Source organism: Bos indicus, chromosome 4 (assembly GCF_029378745.1).
Source record: "Bos indicus isolate NIAB-ARS_2022 breed Sahiwal x Tharparkar chromosome 4, NIAB-ARS_B.indTharparkar_mat_pri_1.0, whole genome shotgun sequence".
Lineage (NCBI taxonomy): Eukaryota > Metazoa > Chordata > Mammalia > Artiodactyla > Bovidae > Bos > Bos indicus.
Genome location: NC_091763.1, coordinates 116,629,072 through 116,647,041, shown reverse-complemented (window position 1 = coordinate 116,647,041; position 17,970 = coordinate 116,629,072). Strand labels below are relative to the sequence as shown.

At 50.2% G+C, this 17,970-nt stretch overlaps 1 protein-coding gene across 4 annotated transcripts in view; it reads right to left on the bottom strand.

Moving 5' to 3' along the window:
* Window positions 1-17,970, bottom strand: part of DPP6 (dipeptidyl peptidase like 6) — a 960,318-nt gene that overhangs the window by 520,927 nt on the left and 421,421 nt on the right. Inside the window, exon 1 of one of the 4 annotated variants that reach the window (XM_070788460.1) lies at window positions 4,088-4,487. The exons of the other annotated variants lie outside the window; for them this stretch is intronic. Within the exon in view, the coding sequence (XP_070644561.1) occupies window positions 4,088-4,144 (57 nt within the window). The 5' untranslated portion in view covers window positions 4,145-4,487. Of the gene's footprint in view, window positions 1-4,087; window positions 4,488-17,970 lie in introns of those variants that run through there. 4 annotated transcript variants of the gene reach the window in all.

Sequence of the window (17,970 nt, the reverse complement as noted above, 5' to 3'; positions counted from 1 at the left end):
TCAGGAAGATCCCCTGGAGGAGGAAATGGCAACCCACTCACCTCTGGTAGGACTATCAGAGCTACCGGTTTTCAGATCAAGGGATGTTACGGAGGTGGTGACTGAACTTAACAAAGAGCAAAAGATTCAGGCTTGTGCACAGAACACCGAGTATTTCCATATGAAAAGAGATTTTGCTGAAGACCTTTAAAGAAAAGGGATATTTGCCTTTTATCTGTGAAGATTCCTCAGCCAAAGAAGGTGGAAGGGATCACAGGATGCACTCTTCCAGCTCTGGGATTCTGTGGTGCATGAGGCCTGCCAGTGTGTGTGTGTGAGTGTGTGTGTGTGTGTGTGAGTGTGTGTGAGTGTGTGTGTGTGTGTGTGTGTGTGTGTGTGTGTGTGTGTGTGTGTGTGTGTGTGTGTGCGCGTGCGCGCGCATGCGCATATCCACACACAAATACAGAGTCCGCATCCCTGCTCACTGTGTGAGAAACAGGCTGTCTCGGTGGACTGGATTCATGGAGGCTGAAGCCTGCTGTCTCCTCTGCCTCAGCAGCACCTGAGATGAGCACTTTCCAACTCTAAGTCATTTGACGTGAGGACAGAACAGTTTAAAAAGGGAGAGAAAGCACCTTAATTTAGTTCTCAAAGGTAGGATCTAGTTTGTGAGAACACGCTAAATCAAATTAGCCTCAGGTTTTTCTACTTCACTTACTAGGCTAACCTCTGGGTACATGTGGGCCAGGGTGGATTCTGTTTTCACCAACAAGCCTCCGTAACACCTGACTGGCTTCAGAGTCAAAGGGCGGATTTAATTCCTTCAGCTTAAAAGATGTATTGTTTCCAAGCATCTCTGGGTTTTTTTTATACTTCATTTAAAAATAACTTTTAGCATCTTCAGAGAGAAGGGAAAATAGTTTTCTAGAAGTCTATTTCCCATTTCACTCCAATAGGAGCATCATGGGTGCTCAGTCATGTCCAACTCTTGGCGACCCCACAGACTGTAGCCTGCCAGGCTCCTCTATCCATGGGATTTCCCAGGCAAGAATACTGGAGCAGGTGCCATTTCTTCCTCCAGGGGAATCTTTCCGACCCAGGAACCGAATTCGCGTCTCCTGCATTGGCAGGTGGGTACTCTACTGCTGAGCCAGCCTAAAGTACATCATACAGTTTCCTTAAAAAAAAAAAAAAACTCCTCCCACAAATCCATCATTTTATAGTACATATTTGAGAAAACAAATTGGAAAAACTCAGCAATCTCTAATTAACAGGTAAAATCAATTGGTTACATGCTATTTCTTGGATTTTTTTTTTTCATTAATCTGCAGTAATCCTCAACATAAAAAAGCTAATTCCAGCTGTCACCCATGTGCCTGGCTCCCAACTACCAAGGCAGGTAAGAAACCGTAATACGTCTGTTAGCGTGCTGAGAACAAAGTGGTCGTCTATTGCAACAGCCAAAAATGTGTAAGCATCATGCCACATTAAATCCACATCCTTGGTAATGCTAAGCGTTTCAACCAGGAAGCAATGCTTGGTGATTTGAAGGCAGTCATGAAGTTAGTACAATAGAACACAATCAAAAGACCTCCATCCCAGCAATCAAACCACAAACCGGCATCTATCTCTTTCTCTCTCCTAAAATATATTGGATCGTATTTCTCCCAGCCTGGGTAAGGGGCCATCCCCAAAGCATCACAAGTGAAAAAGAAGAAAATGATATGAAGGAGTGGAGGAATCATTAAGAGCTCGGCAAAGCACAGAAACAGCTTAAATGTCTTCTGAAAACTGACAGATAATAGAGGAATAAGAAACAGTCTTCATGAACTAAGTATTTCATCTTCCTCTTTGTTTCTGGACTAGCAGTTAAGATTTTAACCAATGTTCCCTAAAGGTATATTTATTGCATTTCACTTAAAAAAAATGTTTTTAATGTGGGCCATTTTAGAAGTCTTTTATTGAATTTCCTACAATATTGCTTCAATTCATGTTTTGGTTTTTTGGCTATGAGGCATGTGAGATCTTAGTTCCCTGACTAGGGATCGAACCCATGCTCCCTGCATTGGAAGTCTTAACCACTGGTCTGCCAGGGAAGCTCGTGGTGTATTTATTTTAGATGCAGTATCTCCATCCTCCATCCCCATTGTGCTTCTCCTCCCCTAACTCTGCTGCTGACCTTTTGCTTATTGGACTGTGGGCTCTGGGAATTCTTCAGGGTCAAGGTGACACCACTCTGAGAAGAGTGGAAAGGGCCCTCCCAACTGCCTAGGGTCAGACTCTTCTGGACGTCCCACTGACTCCCAGAAGCCAGGTCATGCCAGCTGAAGTCTTCCAGAATTACAGCATGTTCAATTATAAGGGATTTCTCAAGATAAAAAGTATAACATCAAACAAGGGCTTATCCGTCCTCGCAAACCCACACCCTAATGAGACATTTCCAGGATTCTGGCATGTGAGGGTATCAAGCAGAGTGAGGACAAAACTGAACAGGAGCCACGGACCTTCTTTTACGTAACAGCCTGGGCTTCTGGGGGCCCGCCCTTGTTTTAGACCCATGAAGAGCAATGCACTCTCCCCTGGTCCGAGATGCTACCCCAGTCCTTGCTAGAAGCTGGAAGCCCGGGGCAGGTTTATTTTACAGCTAGTGAGGAGGAGCTCCGTAGTAAGAGGAAGCCCCATCAGTCACTGGAGGTTGAATCAGGGTGGACATGTTACGTTATTGAACAGATACCCCAGAGGAAGGCTTCGTTCGCCTCGTGTGAACCTGTGTCCATGCTACACTGAGCATTAACCCTCACACAAGCTCGCCGACTGCACAGGTTTCCGAGATTTCCATAATGACAAAATCTTCTTCCCAGAAGAAATGAAACTGCACTTAAGTTCTGTAGATGACGATGATACAACCAATAAGATGGTCTCATTTTTAATGGAAAACTGGGATTTGAGGAAATGACCAACAACATGCAGTTTGCACTACACACTGAATAGACCCAAAGTTGCCTGCGGAAGGTCTCTGAAGAGCTGACGATGGGCCTGTCACACGGTGTCCCCCAGAGAGGCTCTTTGCCTTTCTGAACTTTAAAGGGGTCCCCTTTTTTTGCCCCAACCCTAGCAAGTGACAGCGAACAACACCCCTAACACACACAGGGAGACTCAGTTGGTGCTGTGGATTCACCAAGCCTGAGCGAGCTGCTCGGCCAAGCTACGGGTGTCTCCCAGGATCTTCTTTAACGATCTGCCCGACAAGAACTAAGCACTGATTAAAAGATAAGAACCCTCAAGATCTTCTGAGAAGAGAATTACTCTATAAGAGCTTCCGGGCTCCCCTCTATTCCTTGAGCTTCTGCAGACGCTGGGCCTCCTCCGGGCAGGGTGAGGGCTGTTCCCTGCCACCTGGGGACACCAGTGCAGTCCGGGCCTTCCCTGCCAGCCCTTTAACAACTGCCACTTCTTAGCCAGGGCCCCTCTGGTTTTAACAGGAGCATCCTGACTTTTCCAGCTGGGAGAGTCTGCACTCTCTAAACGCCAGGATGAATAGCAGTGATCTGCTAGTACCTTCCAAAATACTAGGGATGGGGAGAGCAGGAAAAGGGGACACAGGTATCCAAAAAAAAGTCCTTTAAGCAGACCTGGCATGCTTTCTCGTGATTTGTATTAGAACCAAAGCAAAGTCCTGTTGGAGAGTCATGAGCAACTGAATTTGGGGAGAGGGCTGTGCTAGCCACTTCCTGTAGCCTCCCTCCACCCCACTTCCCCAGAGTACAAAGTAGCCGGCACCCGTCACAACTGACAGGCTACATTTGGCAGCTCTGAGAGAGGCCTTTGTCAGCGGTCCCCACACATCAAGTTTACCTCTCCAGATGCTCCCTGAGCCCATGCATTATGGATGGACTAGGGATCCTTCAAAAATAGAAGCGGGGTGGGGAGGACAAAGGCAGTCCCTGCCGGCACCCTCGGGGCTCTTGATCTCATGGCCAGCCCGGGGACTCAGGTGGCTACAGTCGTGCAAACACACAATCATTCAAGAGACATAGCACCCGCTCCCCCCCCACCCCCACCACCTCGCTCCGCCTCGCGGGCACACGCACCTCTAGCCCAGCCTTACCTGCTCCTGCTGTTGCACGGATTTCCCCGAAGCGTTGGGCTCCTTGGCTGTGGTCATGGTCCCCTGCTTCAGGGTGCACGCCGGCTCAGCGGCAGGTGCGGTCTGAGCGGGAGGACTTCGGGGCCCCCAGAGTCCAGCCGGCCGGAGGACTGGGGCTTAGTCCATACTTCCCAGAGCCCACGGCTGCTGGAGAGGGGGTGGCGAGAGGGAGGGCGAGTGGGTACGGCCGCCTAGTTCTCTCTTTTAAATGCACAGAGCAGAAGCGGGGCGATGCTGCGGCTTCGCGGGGCTTCTGCAATTAGCAACAGCCTCTGCAATCGCCACAGAAACAACGACCACTGCTTAGCAACCGGGCAAGTGGCGGCGCGGTGCAGGAAGGGGACCCGAGTGATGCGCGCCGCTCCCGCCCGCCTCCCGCGGCGCACGGCGCATGCTCGGGCCGGCGGCGGGGCGGGGAGGGGGCTGGGGAGGGGGCGCCGGCGGGAAAGAGGCGGGGGGGGGGCGGGGAGAGGGGAGGGGCCGCCGGCTCCGGGTCTTGCTGCCAACCTGTGCAGGTGGCCAGACCTGCGCCCCCGGGACACCGCTGCGGGCAGATCACACCCGGGCTGGGGGCGCGCGAAGGGGCCACGCCGCGAGGGGCTTTGTTTGTCCCTCTGCCAAGCGCAGGGCCTCTTAAGGAGCAAAGATGCCCCCGGGCATCAAAGAACAGCTTCTTTTCTGTTTGCCTGGTGGGTTTTTTCCCGCCGCTCCCCGCCCCGCCCCCCCAACTCCGCCCCCACCAAGACCACTAGCATGGCAACCTTGGCCTTTATTTTCCTTAAAATTCAGAAAACTTAACTATGGTCTGTCTTTTTAACTCAAAGAATCGTCTGTTTCCCTGTGAAAATCAACCAGGACCTCAAGGGTGTCTGATGGTTAAAAGAAGAAAAAAAAAAGGAAAGAAGCCGGTGGTGACCTTATAGGAACTCAAGGGCTCCCTGCTCTGTCCTGAGCTCAAGGAGAGAGAGGGGCAGGGGTGGCCGGCCTGCTCTTGGGCCTCATGTCCTTGAGCTTGGTCCTGACCCTGGGCACAAGGCACCCGCTCAGCTGCTGCCTCTGGGGGGACCGAGTGGCTGGTGGAGGAGAAACGCCCAGTGGGGACTCTGATGAAGCGGAGCTGGTGGCCTGCAGGTAGGGACACCTGTGCTTTCCAGCACCCTGGGCCTCGCGGACGCCCAGAGGTTTCTGCTGCCCCCGTGTGTGACTGCCCGCCCCCCAGCCTGGAGCCTCTGCCGCCAAAGGGCTTCAGGCATCAGACACTCACTGGCCTGGGGGAGTGTGGCCCTCACGCCCAGCCCTGAGGAAGTGCTTCCCCTGGGCTCCAGGTGGTCCTGCCTTTGCCCCTGTGAAGCCAGTGCAGCCTCTTGCAAAGAGAAGGCAGAGTAGAGCCGTATCCAGTTGAAGGTTTTAATAGAAGACTTCCTTTCTTCTGCTCCTTCCCTGACCCCCGTCCTTCTATAGCAACAGACACACCAGCACGATCCAAGGCCCCATTTGCTCCCCTGGAGTGGATGGTCGAGTCCTGCTCCTGCAGGGTTGTGGGGCCCCCCCAACCACAGCCTGAAATTCGGCTCTAAGCGTTTACTTGGCAAGGATTCCAGAAGGTCAGGATGGGCAGCTGGGAGCTTGGCTGGCTTGGCCGAGAGTACAAAAATGGAAAAGCCCCCTGTGAGAGCCTTGTCCCACAGTCCAGCTTCGGTTCGTGTTGTGTTTGTCTTTTATTTAGACATCCCTGCAGGGAGGGGGGTTTCCTCCAGCAGTGGTGTGTTCCCGGTGGGCCACACCCAGCGGGTCCGGAACCCAGGGTATCGCTGGTATGGGCTGTGGGCAGTGTGCCAGGCCACACAGACACTCAGGGGAGTGGTTGCTCTGGAGGGGAAGGGGCGGTCACTGTGGTGTGAAGACCCCAAGCCAACCAGCCATCATGGCAGCAGCAGCCAAGACTCAGGAAGGAGGCATGGGGAGCGGGGTGAGCAGCGCCCCCTCCCCTAACACAGCTGGACCCCGGCAGTCCCGGGGGCACCCCAGTGATGCGAGAGACCAGCAGCCCTTGCGGCAAAATGGTTCATCCCTGAGCATCTCAGAACTGGTCTGTTCTCCCAGGTTTCCTCTTATGTCAGAACCCCTGGGGTGGGTCACATCTTACAACCACCATCAGTTCACGTCTCTGAGAGCATCCCCTGCTGACTCGGGGGGCCGTGAACATCACCCAGCACCGCTGTCCAAGGACGGGACGCGAGCTGGGGGAGGAGAAGGCAGGAGGTTCCCAGGGCCCTGGGCCTAACCAAGTGGGTGGTACCCCAAGCTGCTCAGCTGTGTCTGCTGGGGAAGGGCGTGACACCCTCAGGGCCCTTCTATTTTACTTCTCAGTAAAGACCATAAATGTGACTTTATATCTAAAATGAATATGGATATCATGCAAAGTTCACACACACTTGCTAGATTATACCTGATCCTTCAAAGGAGTCTCCTGCTGGCCCCACAGCGTCAGGTCTGTTGGAGCTCCCCCCCAACACACACACACCCCTTCTGCAACTCCTCTGTCTTCACGATCCATTGATTGGGAGGAAAAGCTCGCAAATGGCTGCTGGATGGACAGGCCAGGTGGTGCCGCTCAGAACCTTTCCGTGGGCTTTTCTGACAGCAGGTGCCTAGAGCCCAACTTTTCTGCATCCTTGACTTGGACCTCTTTTAAAAGAGAAAGGGCAGGACTTCCAGCTGAGCCAGACGACACGGATGAACCCGGAGGACGTTTCATTGAGTGAAGTAAGCCAGTCACAGAAGGACAAATACTGCCTGACTCCACGGCTATAGAGGAATCTAAATTAGATTCATAGAAGCAGACGGTGGAATGGTTCTGCCAGGGGTGGGGAGTGGGGGGCGGCAGAAGCAGGGAGTGGCCCTGCAAGGTTTACAAAACTTGTGCCAGATGTAAAGGTTCTAGAGCTGCCGTAAACACCTGCTTCTGGTTAGCAACCATGAGTCATGTTTAACAACCGTGCATCGTATACCGACAGATCTGTTACCTGAAATACGTCAGAGAAAAACAAGTACCGTATCATTTCGTCATACGTGGAGGACAGCACACAAACAAAAATAAATCAACACAAAAACACATAGTGACCAAGGACAGAGAAGTGGTTACCAGAGGGGAAGGGGCGGGGGGGAGATGGATTCAAGAGGATGGAGCGGACGGATGGAGACAGTTTCTGGTGGTGAGCACACTGCAGGGGCACAGAAGTCCAAACCTGCTGTGCACATGAAACATACCATGTTATAAGCCCACGTTACTGTACCTCAGTAAAAATAAATCTGTTGGGATTAACAGACACACAGTACTATATTTAAAGTAGATAACCAACAAGGACCTACGGGACAGCACAGGAAACTCTACTTAATCTTTTGTAATAATCTATAAGGGAAAAGATGGCATCACCGACTTGATGGACATGAGTTTGAGCAAGCTCCGGGAGTTGGTGATGGACAGGGAGGCCTGGCGTGCTGCAGTCCATGGCGTCACAAAGAGTCGGACACGACTGAGCGACTGAAGTGAAGTGATAATGGAAAAGACTGAAAAAATAGATAGATGTATGTATGACTGAAAGACTGCTGTACACCTGAAACTGACACATCGTAAATCCACCGTGGGTTTCCCTAGTGGCTCAGTGGTAAAGAATCCACCTGCCGATCAGGAGATGCGGGTTTGAACCCTGGGTTGGGAAGATCCCCTGGAGAAGGAAAGGGCTACCCACTCCAGTATTCTTGCCTGGGAAATTTCATGGACAGAGGAGTCTGGCAGGCTATAGTCTGTGGGGTCGCAGAGAGTCAGATGTGACTTAGTGACTAAACCACAATAAAAATCAACTATACTCCCCCAAACCATCACAATATTGCAATATTGTAAACTAATTATCCTCTAATTATTAAAAAAAAAGAAGTCATGGAAAAACCCATCACAATATTGTAATTATCCTCTAATTTAAAAAAAATCAACTATATTCCAATTAAAAAGATAACAACAAAAATATATCTAAAAAATGTCTGTTCAAAGGGTAGATCTCTTTAAGAGAGAGAAAGGGCTGCGTTTGATCCATGTTTTAAAATTAATCGGTATCCCTCTAGAACAAAAGCAGCATGCCCAAGTTTATCCTTCAAGCTAAAGTGTGTCCTGCACACTTCTTTTGGAGCCTTGGTGCCTGCCTCAGTGAACATTAAGTTTCTAGCGTCCATCCTTAGCAAAGGGACAAAGTCAAGGCTTACTTGCCTCACAATACTTGCAGTGACAATGGCCGCCTGGGGCTGCCCTGTGCTGGGCACCCAAGCCCAGCGTGTCTGTGAGGCTGGCTCTGAAATTGCCCCATTTATGAGAGGAAATTGACATTTTGAGAATTTAAATATTATTCTCATCGTTAGCCAGCAAGTGCCCGACCTAAACTTGTGCAGGCCGGGGCTGGGGCTACTGTACTGCACTGGCTCAAAATGCCTGCAGAGCAGAAGATGGAAGATATTTAAGTAGTCTGTGCCAGGAAGTACAGTGAGCACTGGACACCCCTTCCCTTAATTGATCCTTAAAAACCTCTTAGACACACATGGCATTAGCTCGCTAGGGCAGCCACAACAGAGCATCACGAGAAGCCCAGGATCACAGTGCTGGCGCCTTCTGAGGCCCCTGTCTTTGATGGTCCCTCTGTGTGCGCCCGACCAGCTCTTCATGCAGGACACCAGTCATGTGGGATTAGGGTCCCGCCCAGTGACCTCACTTTATGTTAATCAGCCTTTTAAAGACCATGTCTTCAGACACAGTCCCATTCTGAGGTCCTGGGGTTGCAACTTCAATGTGTAAGTAAGGAGGTACACAGTTCAGCCCCTAATGTTCATTGTGAGCCCATTTCACTGATGAGGAAACTGAGGCTTGAAACGCTTCCGCAGACTTTCCAAAACCCACACAGTCAGTAATAAGCAGCAGAGTTACTCCAAACAAGAGTAAGGCGTCTGACCAGCCCTCTGGTATCTGAAAAGCGGCAGGCAGCTCAAGGGTCTGCCCTGATGGCCCACTCTGGGCAAGTCCCTGCTGGGGGTCCCGGGAGGATCCCAGCGCAGTACAGACTAGCCCTTCCCAGTTGAGTGTTCCCGGTGCCAAGGGAGGATCAGAGAGCAGAGCCTCCTCCTGCAACACACAGCAGAGGCCATAGCGACACCTGCTCCTCACCCCGCGGGCTCTTCCCTGCGCTCGCTGGACACAGGCAGCTGAGCCTGGCGGAGCGCGGCAGCCCGCTGGCCAAGGAGGCTGCCGCCAGCTGCTCGCCCTGCGGTGTTACCCACCTCCCTTTCCCACTGGACCCATCGCCTGGCACTACCAGAAACCTCTGAGATCCCGCAGGCAGTCTCCCTGCGTGGACCCGAAGCCCCACAGTCCCGAGCAGGTGCACGGGGCTGGAGGCTTGGTCACGTGGGCACCATGCATCCTGCAGCCTCCTCTCCCGTCCAGTGTGTCCCAGACCGGCGGCTGGCACCGGCTCAGCTGATTAGGTCTGCGTGCGCATGTGCGGCCCCTGGGTCCTGCGGCGGCCCTAGGCCGTTCTCGCTCCGCTGATCTGCGCTCACTTCGCCCCGAGCAGCCAACCGGCTGAAACAGCTTTGCCTCACGACTGGCTCCATCAGCCCGTCTTTAAGCACCTAGTATGTACCAACGGCAATACCACCGACAAGAAGCAGGCACGTTAGCTGCCTTGTTGCTGTAAGGGATCAAAATGGCCTTAGAGTAGGATCCCTGAAGATCTTGGGGTTTTTTTTAGCATTAACCATCAGCAAGAGAAACCAATTCTAACTTACAGTTCCCTGAAAATAAAAGTGAATACGGGCAGCAAGGTAAGATTCCCTGGAGAGTCCCGTCAGGATCCAAAGAAGGAAGTTTAGAAAAAGAGCTTATAGAGATACATGAAAATTACCACTAGGGAGGAGACGTGGCTAAGTTTCCCGAAGACTGGATTTCTCCAGAGAAACAGAGCCAATGCGGGGGGGGGGGGGGGGGGGGGCGGTGTGTGTGTACATAAAGAAAGAAGAAACTAAAGTCGCTCAGTCATGTCCAGCTCTTTGCGACCCCATGGACTGTAGCCTACCAGGCTCCTCCATCCATGGGATTTTCCAGGCAAGAGTTCTGGAGTGGGGTGCCATTTCTTTCTCCAGGGGATCTTCTGGACCCAGGGATCGAACCCAGGTCTCCCACATTGTAGGCAGATATTTACCATCTGAGCCACCAGAGACAGAATCCAAACGTGTGTATACATATACATATACACATACATATACACATACATACTATACATATACATATATGGAGAGAGAGATTGGTTCCTTTTTTTTTTTTGGCTGTGTTGGGTCTTAGTTTTGGCATGCAGGCTTAATTGTCCCCATGGCATGTGGGATCTTAGTTCTCTGACCAGGGATTGAACCCATGTCCGTTGCATTGGAAGACAGATTCTTAACTACTGGACAATATGAGAAGTCCCAAGATTGGTTATTTTTAGGAATTTAGGGAGTTGGCTCATTTGCTTGCGGGGGCTTGCTAATCTTGAATCTGCAGGGTAGGATTGTGCAGGCCAGCAGGCTGGAAACCCAGGGAAAAGGCCATCTGGAGGTAGAATTCCGTCTTCCTTTGGGGAGGTTGGTCTCTTTTCTCTTAAAGCCTTCGACTGATTAGACAAAGCCCCCCCACACTAAGGGAAGGTAATATGCTTTTACTCATAAGTCTACTGACTTAAATGTTAATCACATTAAAAAGCGCCAGTCCTTCCCAGCAACATCTAGGAGACCAAACGCTGGTACCACGGGCCAGCTGCATTGCCACAAAATCAACCATGGCAGGCGATAGAGGTGACTGGTAAAGTATTCGGTGAGGTGAATATTCTGAATTTACTAACACCACTCTCCTCCTCTCCCCTTTTCCCATCTTTCTACCTGAAATGTTTGCTACAATTTTGAATCATGAAATCCAGACCATTCCTGGGAGAAAACAGAAAAGCCATCAGATTCCTGAGCTTCTTACCTCCAAATGTTTTATACGGAAGACAGACAGAGACTTCTCTCCTACATAAGCCACCATGACTTGGGTTTTCTGTCACGCACAACCGAGATGAGCTCAAGTGAACACAGGACAAATTCCTCTTCTGCCTTCTCTTTTTATTACCCCTAACAGTCTTGCTAGGAGCATCCCCCTAAAACTGCAGCCAATTAGGAAGAAACAGGAGCTGATCTTACCTATTTATTTATTTGGCCATGTGTGTGGCTTGTGGGATTCCTGACCAGGGATCAAAGCCACATCCCCTCAAGTGGAAGCATGGAGTCTTAACCCCTGGGCTGCCAGGGAAGTCTCTGATCCATCTTAAGAGACCTGATAAATGTATGTTGATTTCCAGATGTAGCAAATAAGCGAGCTTCTAAGTCAGGTCCCCCTGAGTCAAACCTGATCCACTTCTTATTTCATAAATAAAGTTTTACTGGAACACAGCTGAGCCCATTCACTCACACATTGTCTAATGAATGCTTTTGAACTATAGTGGTAGAGTTGAACTTGTGACAAAGGCCATGTGACCTGTAAGGTATAACATTATTATCTGATGCTTTGCAGAAAAAGCTTGCAGACCCCAGGTCTAGAGTGATCCTGTTACTTGTCAATTGCAGTTATGTGCCCTCACTCAGAATCAGAAAATCAATAGAAAAAAAGCTGCATCCAAGTAGACCATTCCTCTGATTCCCTAAAAGGAAAGGCCGTGGGAAAAAAATCCTAACAGCCCCCTGTTAGGATTGCCATCAGCCTCCTGTCTTCACAGGAAGGCAAAGTTTCCACACAGCCCTCCTCTCGCACTGCCGTCAGAGTGTCTCATTTCCCGTAGGGAGACCGAGACTTGACCTGTGACCCCACTCACCCTCGCCGTGTACACCCTGACAGCGTCCTCTCCAAAGGCCACAGCAGACCCACGGAATGGAGTTCATTGCCCTGGAAGCGGGAATCTCCCGTGGATCTGGGAATACCGAAAGCATTCAAATGGTTTGCAAAATCCATACCTTCATCACCTAGAGTTTGATACTGCTTGTTTGGACAAATGAATATGGTGTATTCAAAGGAATTCAATGACAAGTTTCATTTGAGTGATTTTCATCTTTCCCTAAAAGATGCTTCCTGCACTGATCATAAACCTTTACAAGGTAAGGTAATGCTACCCACTCTCCCTGGAGATGAGGCCACAGGACACCTGGCCTGAGCCAGTGTGTCCAGCTGTTGGAGAAGCCTCCGGCCCCGTGTTTACAGATATGTTACTGTGTGCTAAGTGCTTTCCATGTAAGTCAGGAAATCTGCTCCCATAGCCTCAGAGCATAATAGGAGATGCAAACTTGTAGCAAATGCATGTCTTCTGGTCCTGCCTTAGGAAGCACTCCCTGGTGGCTCCGACGGTAAAGAGCCAGCCTGCAGTGCCAGAGACCCGGTTTCCATCCCTGGGTTGGAAGATCCCCCTGGAGAAGGAAACGGCAACCCACTCCAGTATTCTGGCCTGGAGAATTCCATGGACAGAGGAGCCTGGCGGACTACAGTCTGTGGGGTCGCAAAAAATGGGACACAACTAAATGACTGACACTTTCACTTTCTTTCTCTTAGGAAGCACAAGGAGAAAGAGGAGGTGGTGGAGGTGGTGAGGGGGTTTGGAGGCAACCTGGGTGCCCATCCTCGCGGAGGGCCGTGTAGGATGCTCTGGACACATGCCAGTCAATACTAAGCAGTGATGAGCAGCAAGGTCATGCGCATACAGAGCAGCATGGATGGATTACAAACCCAGTGCTCAGGGCAAAAGCTAAGAAATAGAAATGCATACTGACACACGTACATATATGTGTATACTTACGTTTACATAAATAATGTACACAAAACGCATACGCATATATCCATAACCTTTTAACAAATGAAAAGTGCATTCGTACAAAGATACGTGTTTGGCAAAGATACAAACTGAAAGCTACCCAGCGGACGTGATATAATATTTGCTGGTGATGGGAGGGAAAGGGGGCTAGATTCTGAACTGGGAGGGAGGAGCAGGGAGGGAGGAAGAGAGGCAGGGAGGAGTGTGAGGCAAAGGAAGGAGGAAGGCAGAGGGGGGCTTTGCTTGGACCACGGATGATCACGTGATGTCAGCTCTACCTCTGCAAACCTCAGCTTCCTCTCCTGCAAGTAGGGTAGAGAAAAGTCCAAATAAAATGAATGGAGAGGGATTTGCCTGGTGGTCCAGTGAGTAAGAATCGTCTGCCAGTGCAGGAGACGTGGATTTGATCCCTGGTCCGGGAAGATCCCACGTGCCCCACAACAACTCAGCCCCTGGGCCACAGCTACTGAGCCCGTGCTCTGCAGCAAGAGAGTGACTCCTGCTTGCTGCAACTAGAGAAAGCCCAAGAGCAGCACCAAAGTCCCAGCGCAGCCTTAGATAAATAAATATTAAAAAAAAAAAAAAAGGGAACGGGTTGCTATTCCCTTCTTCAGGGGATCTTCCCAACCCAGGGATGGAACCCGGGTCTCCCGCACTGCAGGCTGACTCTTTATTGTTTGAGCCGCTGGAGAATGCTTTCTAAGGCAGGACCAAGACAGGCATTGAGAGCCCTCGGGAGCCCTGCGTGGTCACTTGTACCATCTTAATTAACCCTCCCAACAGTCCTAGGAAATAACTAATTCTTAATTTATAGATAAGGAAAAGGGGGATTCTGAGAGACCGGACCACTTGCCCGAGATCACAAAGGCAATGGTTTGAAGGATGGGCCTGGCATGGGTCCACGTGTAAGTCCAACTGTCCACTCTGTGTAGACCCATCACACTCCCTGAACTAGGTGTCCCCTGGTATGAATACCTGCCAGCTGGGAAATTCTATTGGGTGAGTCCAGGTAGATATTCCAAGGCAGATAATCAAATCTGTGAAAATTGCCACTGTGCAAAAAAGTCTGAAACCGTCTCCCCCACACCTGGTCACACTCCGGGCTGTTCAGTAACAGCCTCGTCTCAACCGCCAGGGGGACCAGATGCAATACGAACTGTGTGGCATTTTGAAAACCTCATTTAAGAATGTGTTTGTTCCATGCCGAAGTAGCTTAATTCCACTCCATTGCTGTCTTTCGCATCTCCCCCTGACCCTTCTCGTATCTTGAAACCTGGCCGAAGAGCACAGGCAACGTGGCACCCAGGCAGGTGGGCCTCCTGAGCTGGCCAGTCACGGCTGGGCACTGCCCGCTTCTCCCCGGGTGCCTCACGCTGCCGGGATGGCCTTGGCAACAGCAGCCCAACAGGTGTCTTGGTGACGGTCTCTAATGGCCCCGGGTTGAAATTTCCAGGGCTGTTCGCAAGGCCCGTGGTGAACGAGCTCTCATGCTAGTTGGGTAACAGCAGGCGTGGTGGGGAGTCAGGTCTTCCCGCTGTCGCACTGTGGTCAGTGGTGCCTCCGGATGGACATCTTCAAAGGAGCCCCTGGGCCATGCTCCAGGCATGCGCACTACCTCCTCTGGGTTCCCAGGACCTCTGCTCAGCCCCTGCCATCTGGCCCACGTGTGGTTACCTAGCACCAGAACCAGGGTCAGAAAGAGCTCTCATACCCACGTAGGAAGGTACATCTTATATAACAAGTTCCTCCAAGCCTCTGAATTCTCCTGCTTCATTTTCAACACCAAATAAATAAGTAAACAGACTCCTGCAGACAATTCCCAGAGGAGGATCCGTCTGTGAAGTCACTGTTGTCCAGCTTTGCAGAACACATTCGACTTGGCTTTGGGGATGAGTTTAAGTGACAGTGTGAATGACCCCCAAATGGGCCACGTCACACTGGAGATGCATATAAGCCACATCGATTATGCTTGGCAACTCCTCTTGGAAGCTAATACTGAAGCAAGGACATGAACAGAGGAAGCTCAAAGAAAGCATGTCGTCCACCAAAGAAGGAGCACTAGAATTTCCCCCAACCCTCCAATCTGATGAGCTCCTACTCATCCTTCAATGCCCAGTTCAAATGCCACCTCCTCCCTCCTCCCTAGATTTCATCTCTTGCCTGACTGCTCTCCCATCACAGCTTTTATGTCCCATGCTTGTGTGAAGTCTTGTTCATCACGGCATCACGGCCCACTTCCCCGTCTGGTCTCCTTGCCCCGTTGTGGGTTTCTCCAGGGCAAAGCCTGGGAAGAATGAAGAGCTACATATCAGTTAGAGGAATGAGCTTCAAGGTCAGAATAATTTCTTGTGCGCAAATCCCAGGTCTGTTTCACTTGCTGGCCATATGTAAGCTGCCGATTCCAGGTTCCGGCTGTTGAATGAACACACAGTAGACGGCTCACAGCACATGGCCAGGACTAAATGAGTTCAACTATTAAACCAGCGGACAGAGCAGGGGCTCCATCAGAGGCTCTCCTCATTGCTGGACTGAGGTCACCTTAAGGACATGTCTGCTTCTTCGTACGCCCAGTGCTCAGCACACAGAAAGCAACAGAAACATGGGTATTTCAGGGAGAGAACTTCAGAAAAACTTGAGAATCACTGCCACTGAAATTCAGAGGACGTCTTTCTTCACCCAAGCACCAGGAGAGTTCGGAACCTGATCATTCATTCGAGGCAACTTGTTCCCAGCAAGGACGTTCAGACAGTCACCACACACAGAGCTCCTCCTGGAGCCTTACAGGCTAGTGTGGCCACAGTGAGCGGATCACTGAGAGGTGGAAACACGGATTTGGGCAGCCCTGGGAGGATGGCGCAGCATCCACGGGAGGAGACGTGGGTTGGGATGGCGCCAAGGTGATGAGGTTGAAGCCAAGGCTTCCTGAGAACTTGGGGCTCCAGCCCACCTACCCTCATTTCAGCACCCAGCCAGAACCCTGTCCCCAAGACGGGAGCTGCACGTCATTGAAACAAAGGCTCCCCAGCTTAAGACAGAGGATCACCACGTCCCTCACTGCAGATGAACACTTGGTAAAGGATAAAGATGAAAGGGGGAAGACAATGACTACTAAAGAGAAAAAAGAAATCTTGCATTTTCGAAATCAACAATAAAACACACAAGGAAGATATATTTCCTCAATTCATCAGACAAGCATGTGCCTTATTATGTCTTTTTAAGTTTCTTTTGCTGAGCATTAAAAGTAAAAGTCCTTAAGAATTGGAGCTCGGCCTATCAAATAATAAGAAGAGCTGCCGTTGAGTACTGAATGTGAGTCTGACTCTCCACCAGCCCCCACAGGAAACAGGAAAGATGACTACTTGTTGGGGAACACAGAAACAGCCACATGAAGACGACTGCAAGGTTTGTGGGATGAAATTAATTCTATCACTGTGTCAACCAGCAATTCAAAGAGAAAGACTGCAATAAAACAGAAAATACAAGTGCAGACAGTTCTTAGGATGGGTATTATTTTGTGAAACTTTTGTGAAATGGGGTCAATGGTGAAATATGAAGAAACCAGTCTTCTAAGATCTCTAAGAGAAACTGTCCCTGTGCGTGGGCCTGTTTTCCCTTATTCCAAAGCTTTCTCTCCCTTTCCGAGAATTCTCGAACCCGTAACTTCTCCCAGAAGCTCTCAGGAGCACACCAGAGTCAGCTCCTTAAGCAGGCTCAGGTTCCAACACTAGGAACTTCCCCTTTCCAACATCAGTTCAATTCAGTTCAGTCGCTCAGTTGTGTCTGACTCTTTGTGACCCCGTGGACTGCAGCACGCCAGGCCTCCCTGTCCATCACCAACTCCAGGAGCTTACCCAAACTCATGTCCATTGAGTTGGTGATGCCATCCAACTGTCTCATCCTCTGTCGTCCCCTTCTCCTCCCTCCGTCAATCTACCCACTTATAAAATGGGCCACTACGCCAAAGCAACTGAAGGGCCTGCGTGCGATGGAGAAAAAGCTCGCCTGAATGAATTAATGATGTCTCCTACATCTGAGATGCTCAGGTGAACTCTGGTATAGAAAGATCACCCTTGGGATGAATGTAGAACGCCAGGAAACTAGCTGAGTTTGAGCCACATCTCAGAGAGGATAGAAGACTGAAACCTACAAGAGGATGGGTGATTTCTCACAGCCCATTCTGAGTAGGATGACAGGTGGGAAACAGGCGATACAGTAACATTCATAGGAGACGAGAAATGCTCCGGTTTTAAAGTATTTTCCTCATCAAGACTTCAAAACCACAACTGTGCTTTTATCTTTTGTGGTTGCTATCATTCATAAGCCTATTGATAACAGAGTCAATTGACACAGATGAAAGACACCCCATTTCTCTATATCAACTGTAATTGAGAATCTGTCAATGGATCAAATGAACAGACCCACTCCCCTCAGAATTACTAACTTGAAGAAACCCAGGAAGATCATTTCTAGATTCAGGCTACATTCTTCCCTGACTCTTTTCATCAGCTTTCAGAAACTGTCCTCATCCTTCAAATGAAATAAGTTCTTCTGACGAGCACAGACTCTTGCCATACCTCTAAAAGGGAGTGGAGCCAACATGCTCACTGATTCAGGAGAATTAAGGATGGAGCATGCTTTCCTTCTCTTGGGGTTTTATGGTTTAATAGAAAATACTTGTATGTCCATGTCCATCATTGGGCTCATTCTGGATAGAACTTTCCCTTTAAGCATCCCGCTTAAGATGAGACAGGAACCAAGGCATGGGTGACTGGCCCAGGGTCTGTGGCCTGACCCAAGGACACCAATCTATAGCCATGTAACTCATGTTACATGTTGCAAGCCAATCTGATTCTCCCTCTCAGGAACCTGAATTCATGCAAACTCAGACGCCTCCTTTTCAAGCCCAGGTTGGTTTCCAATTTAGCATTTGGT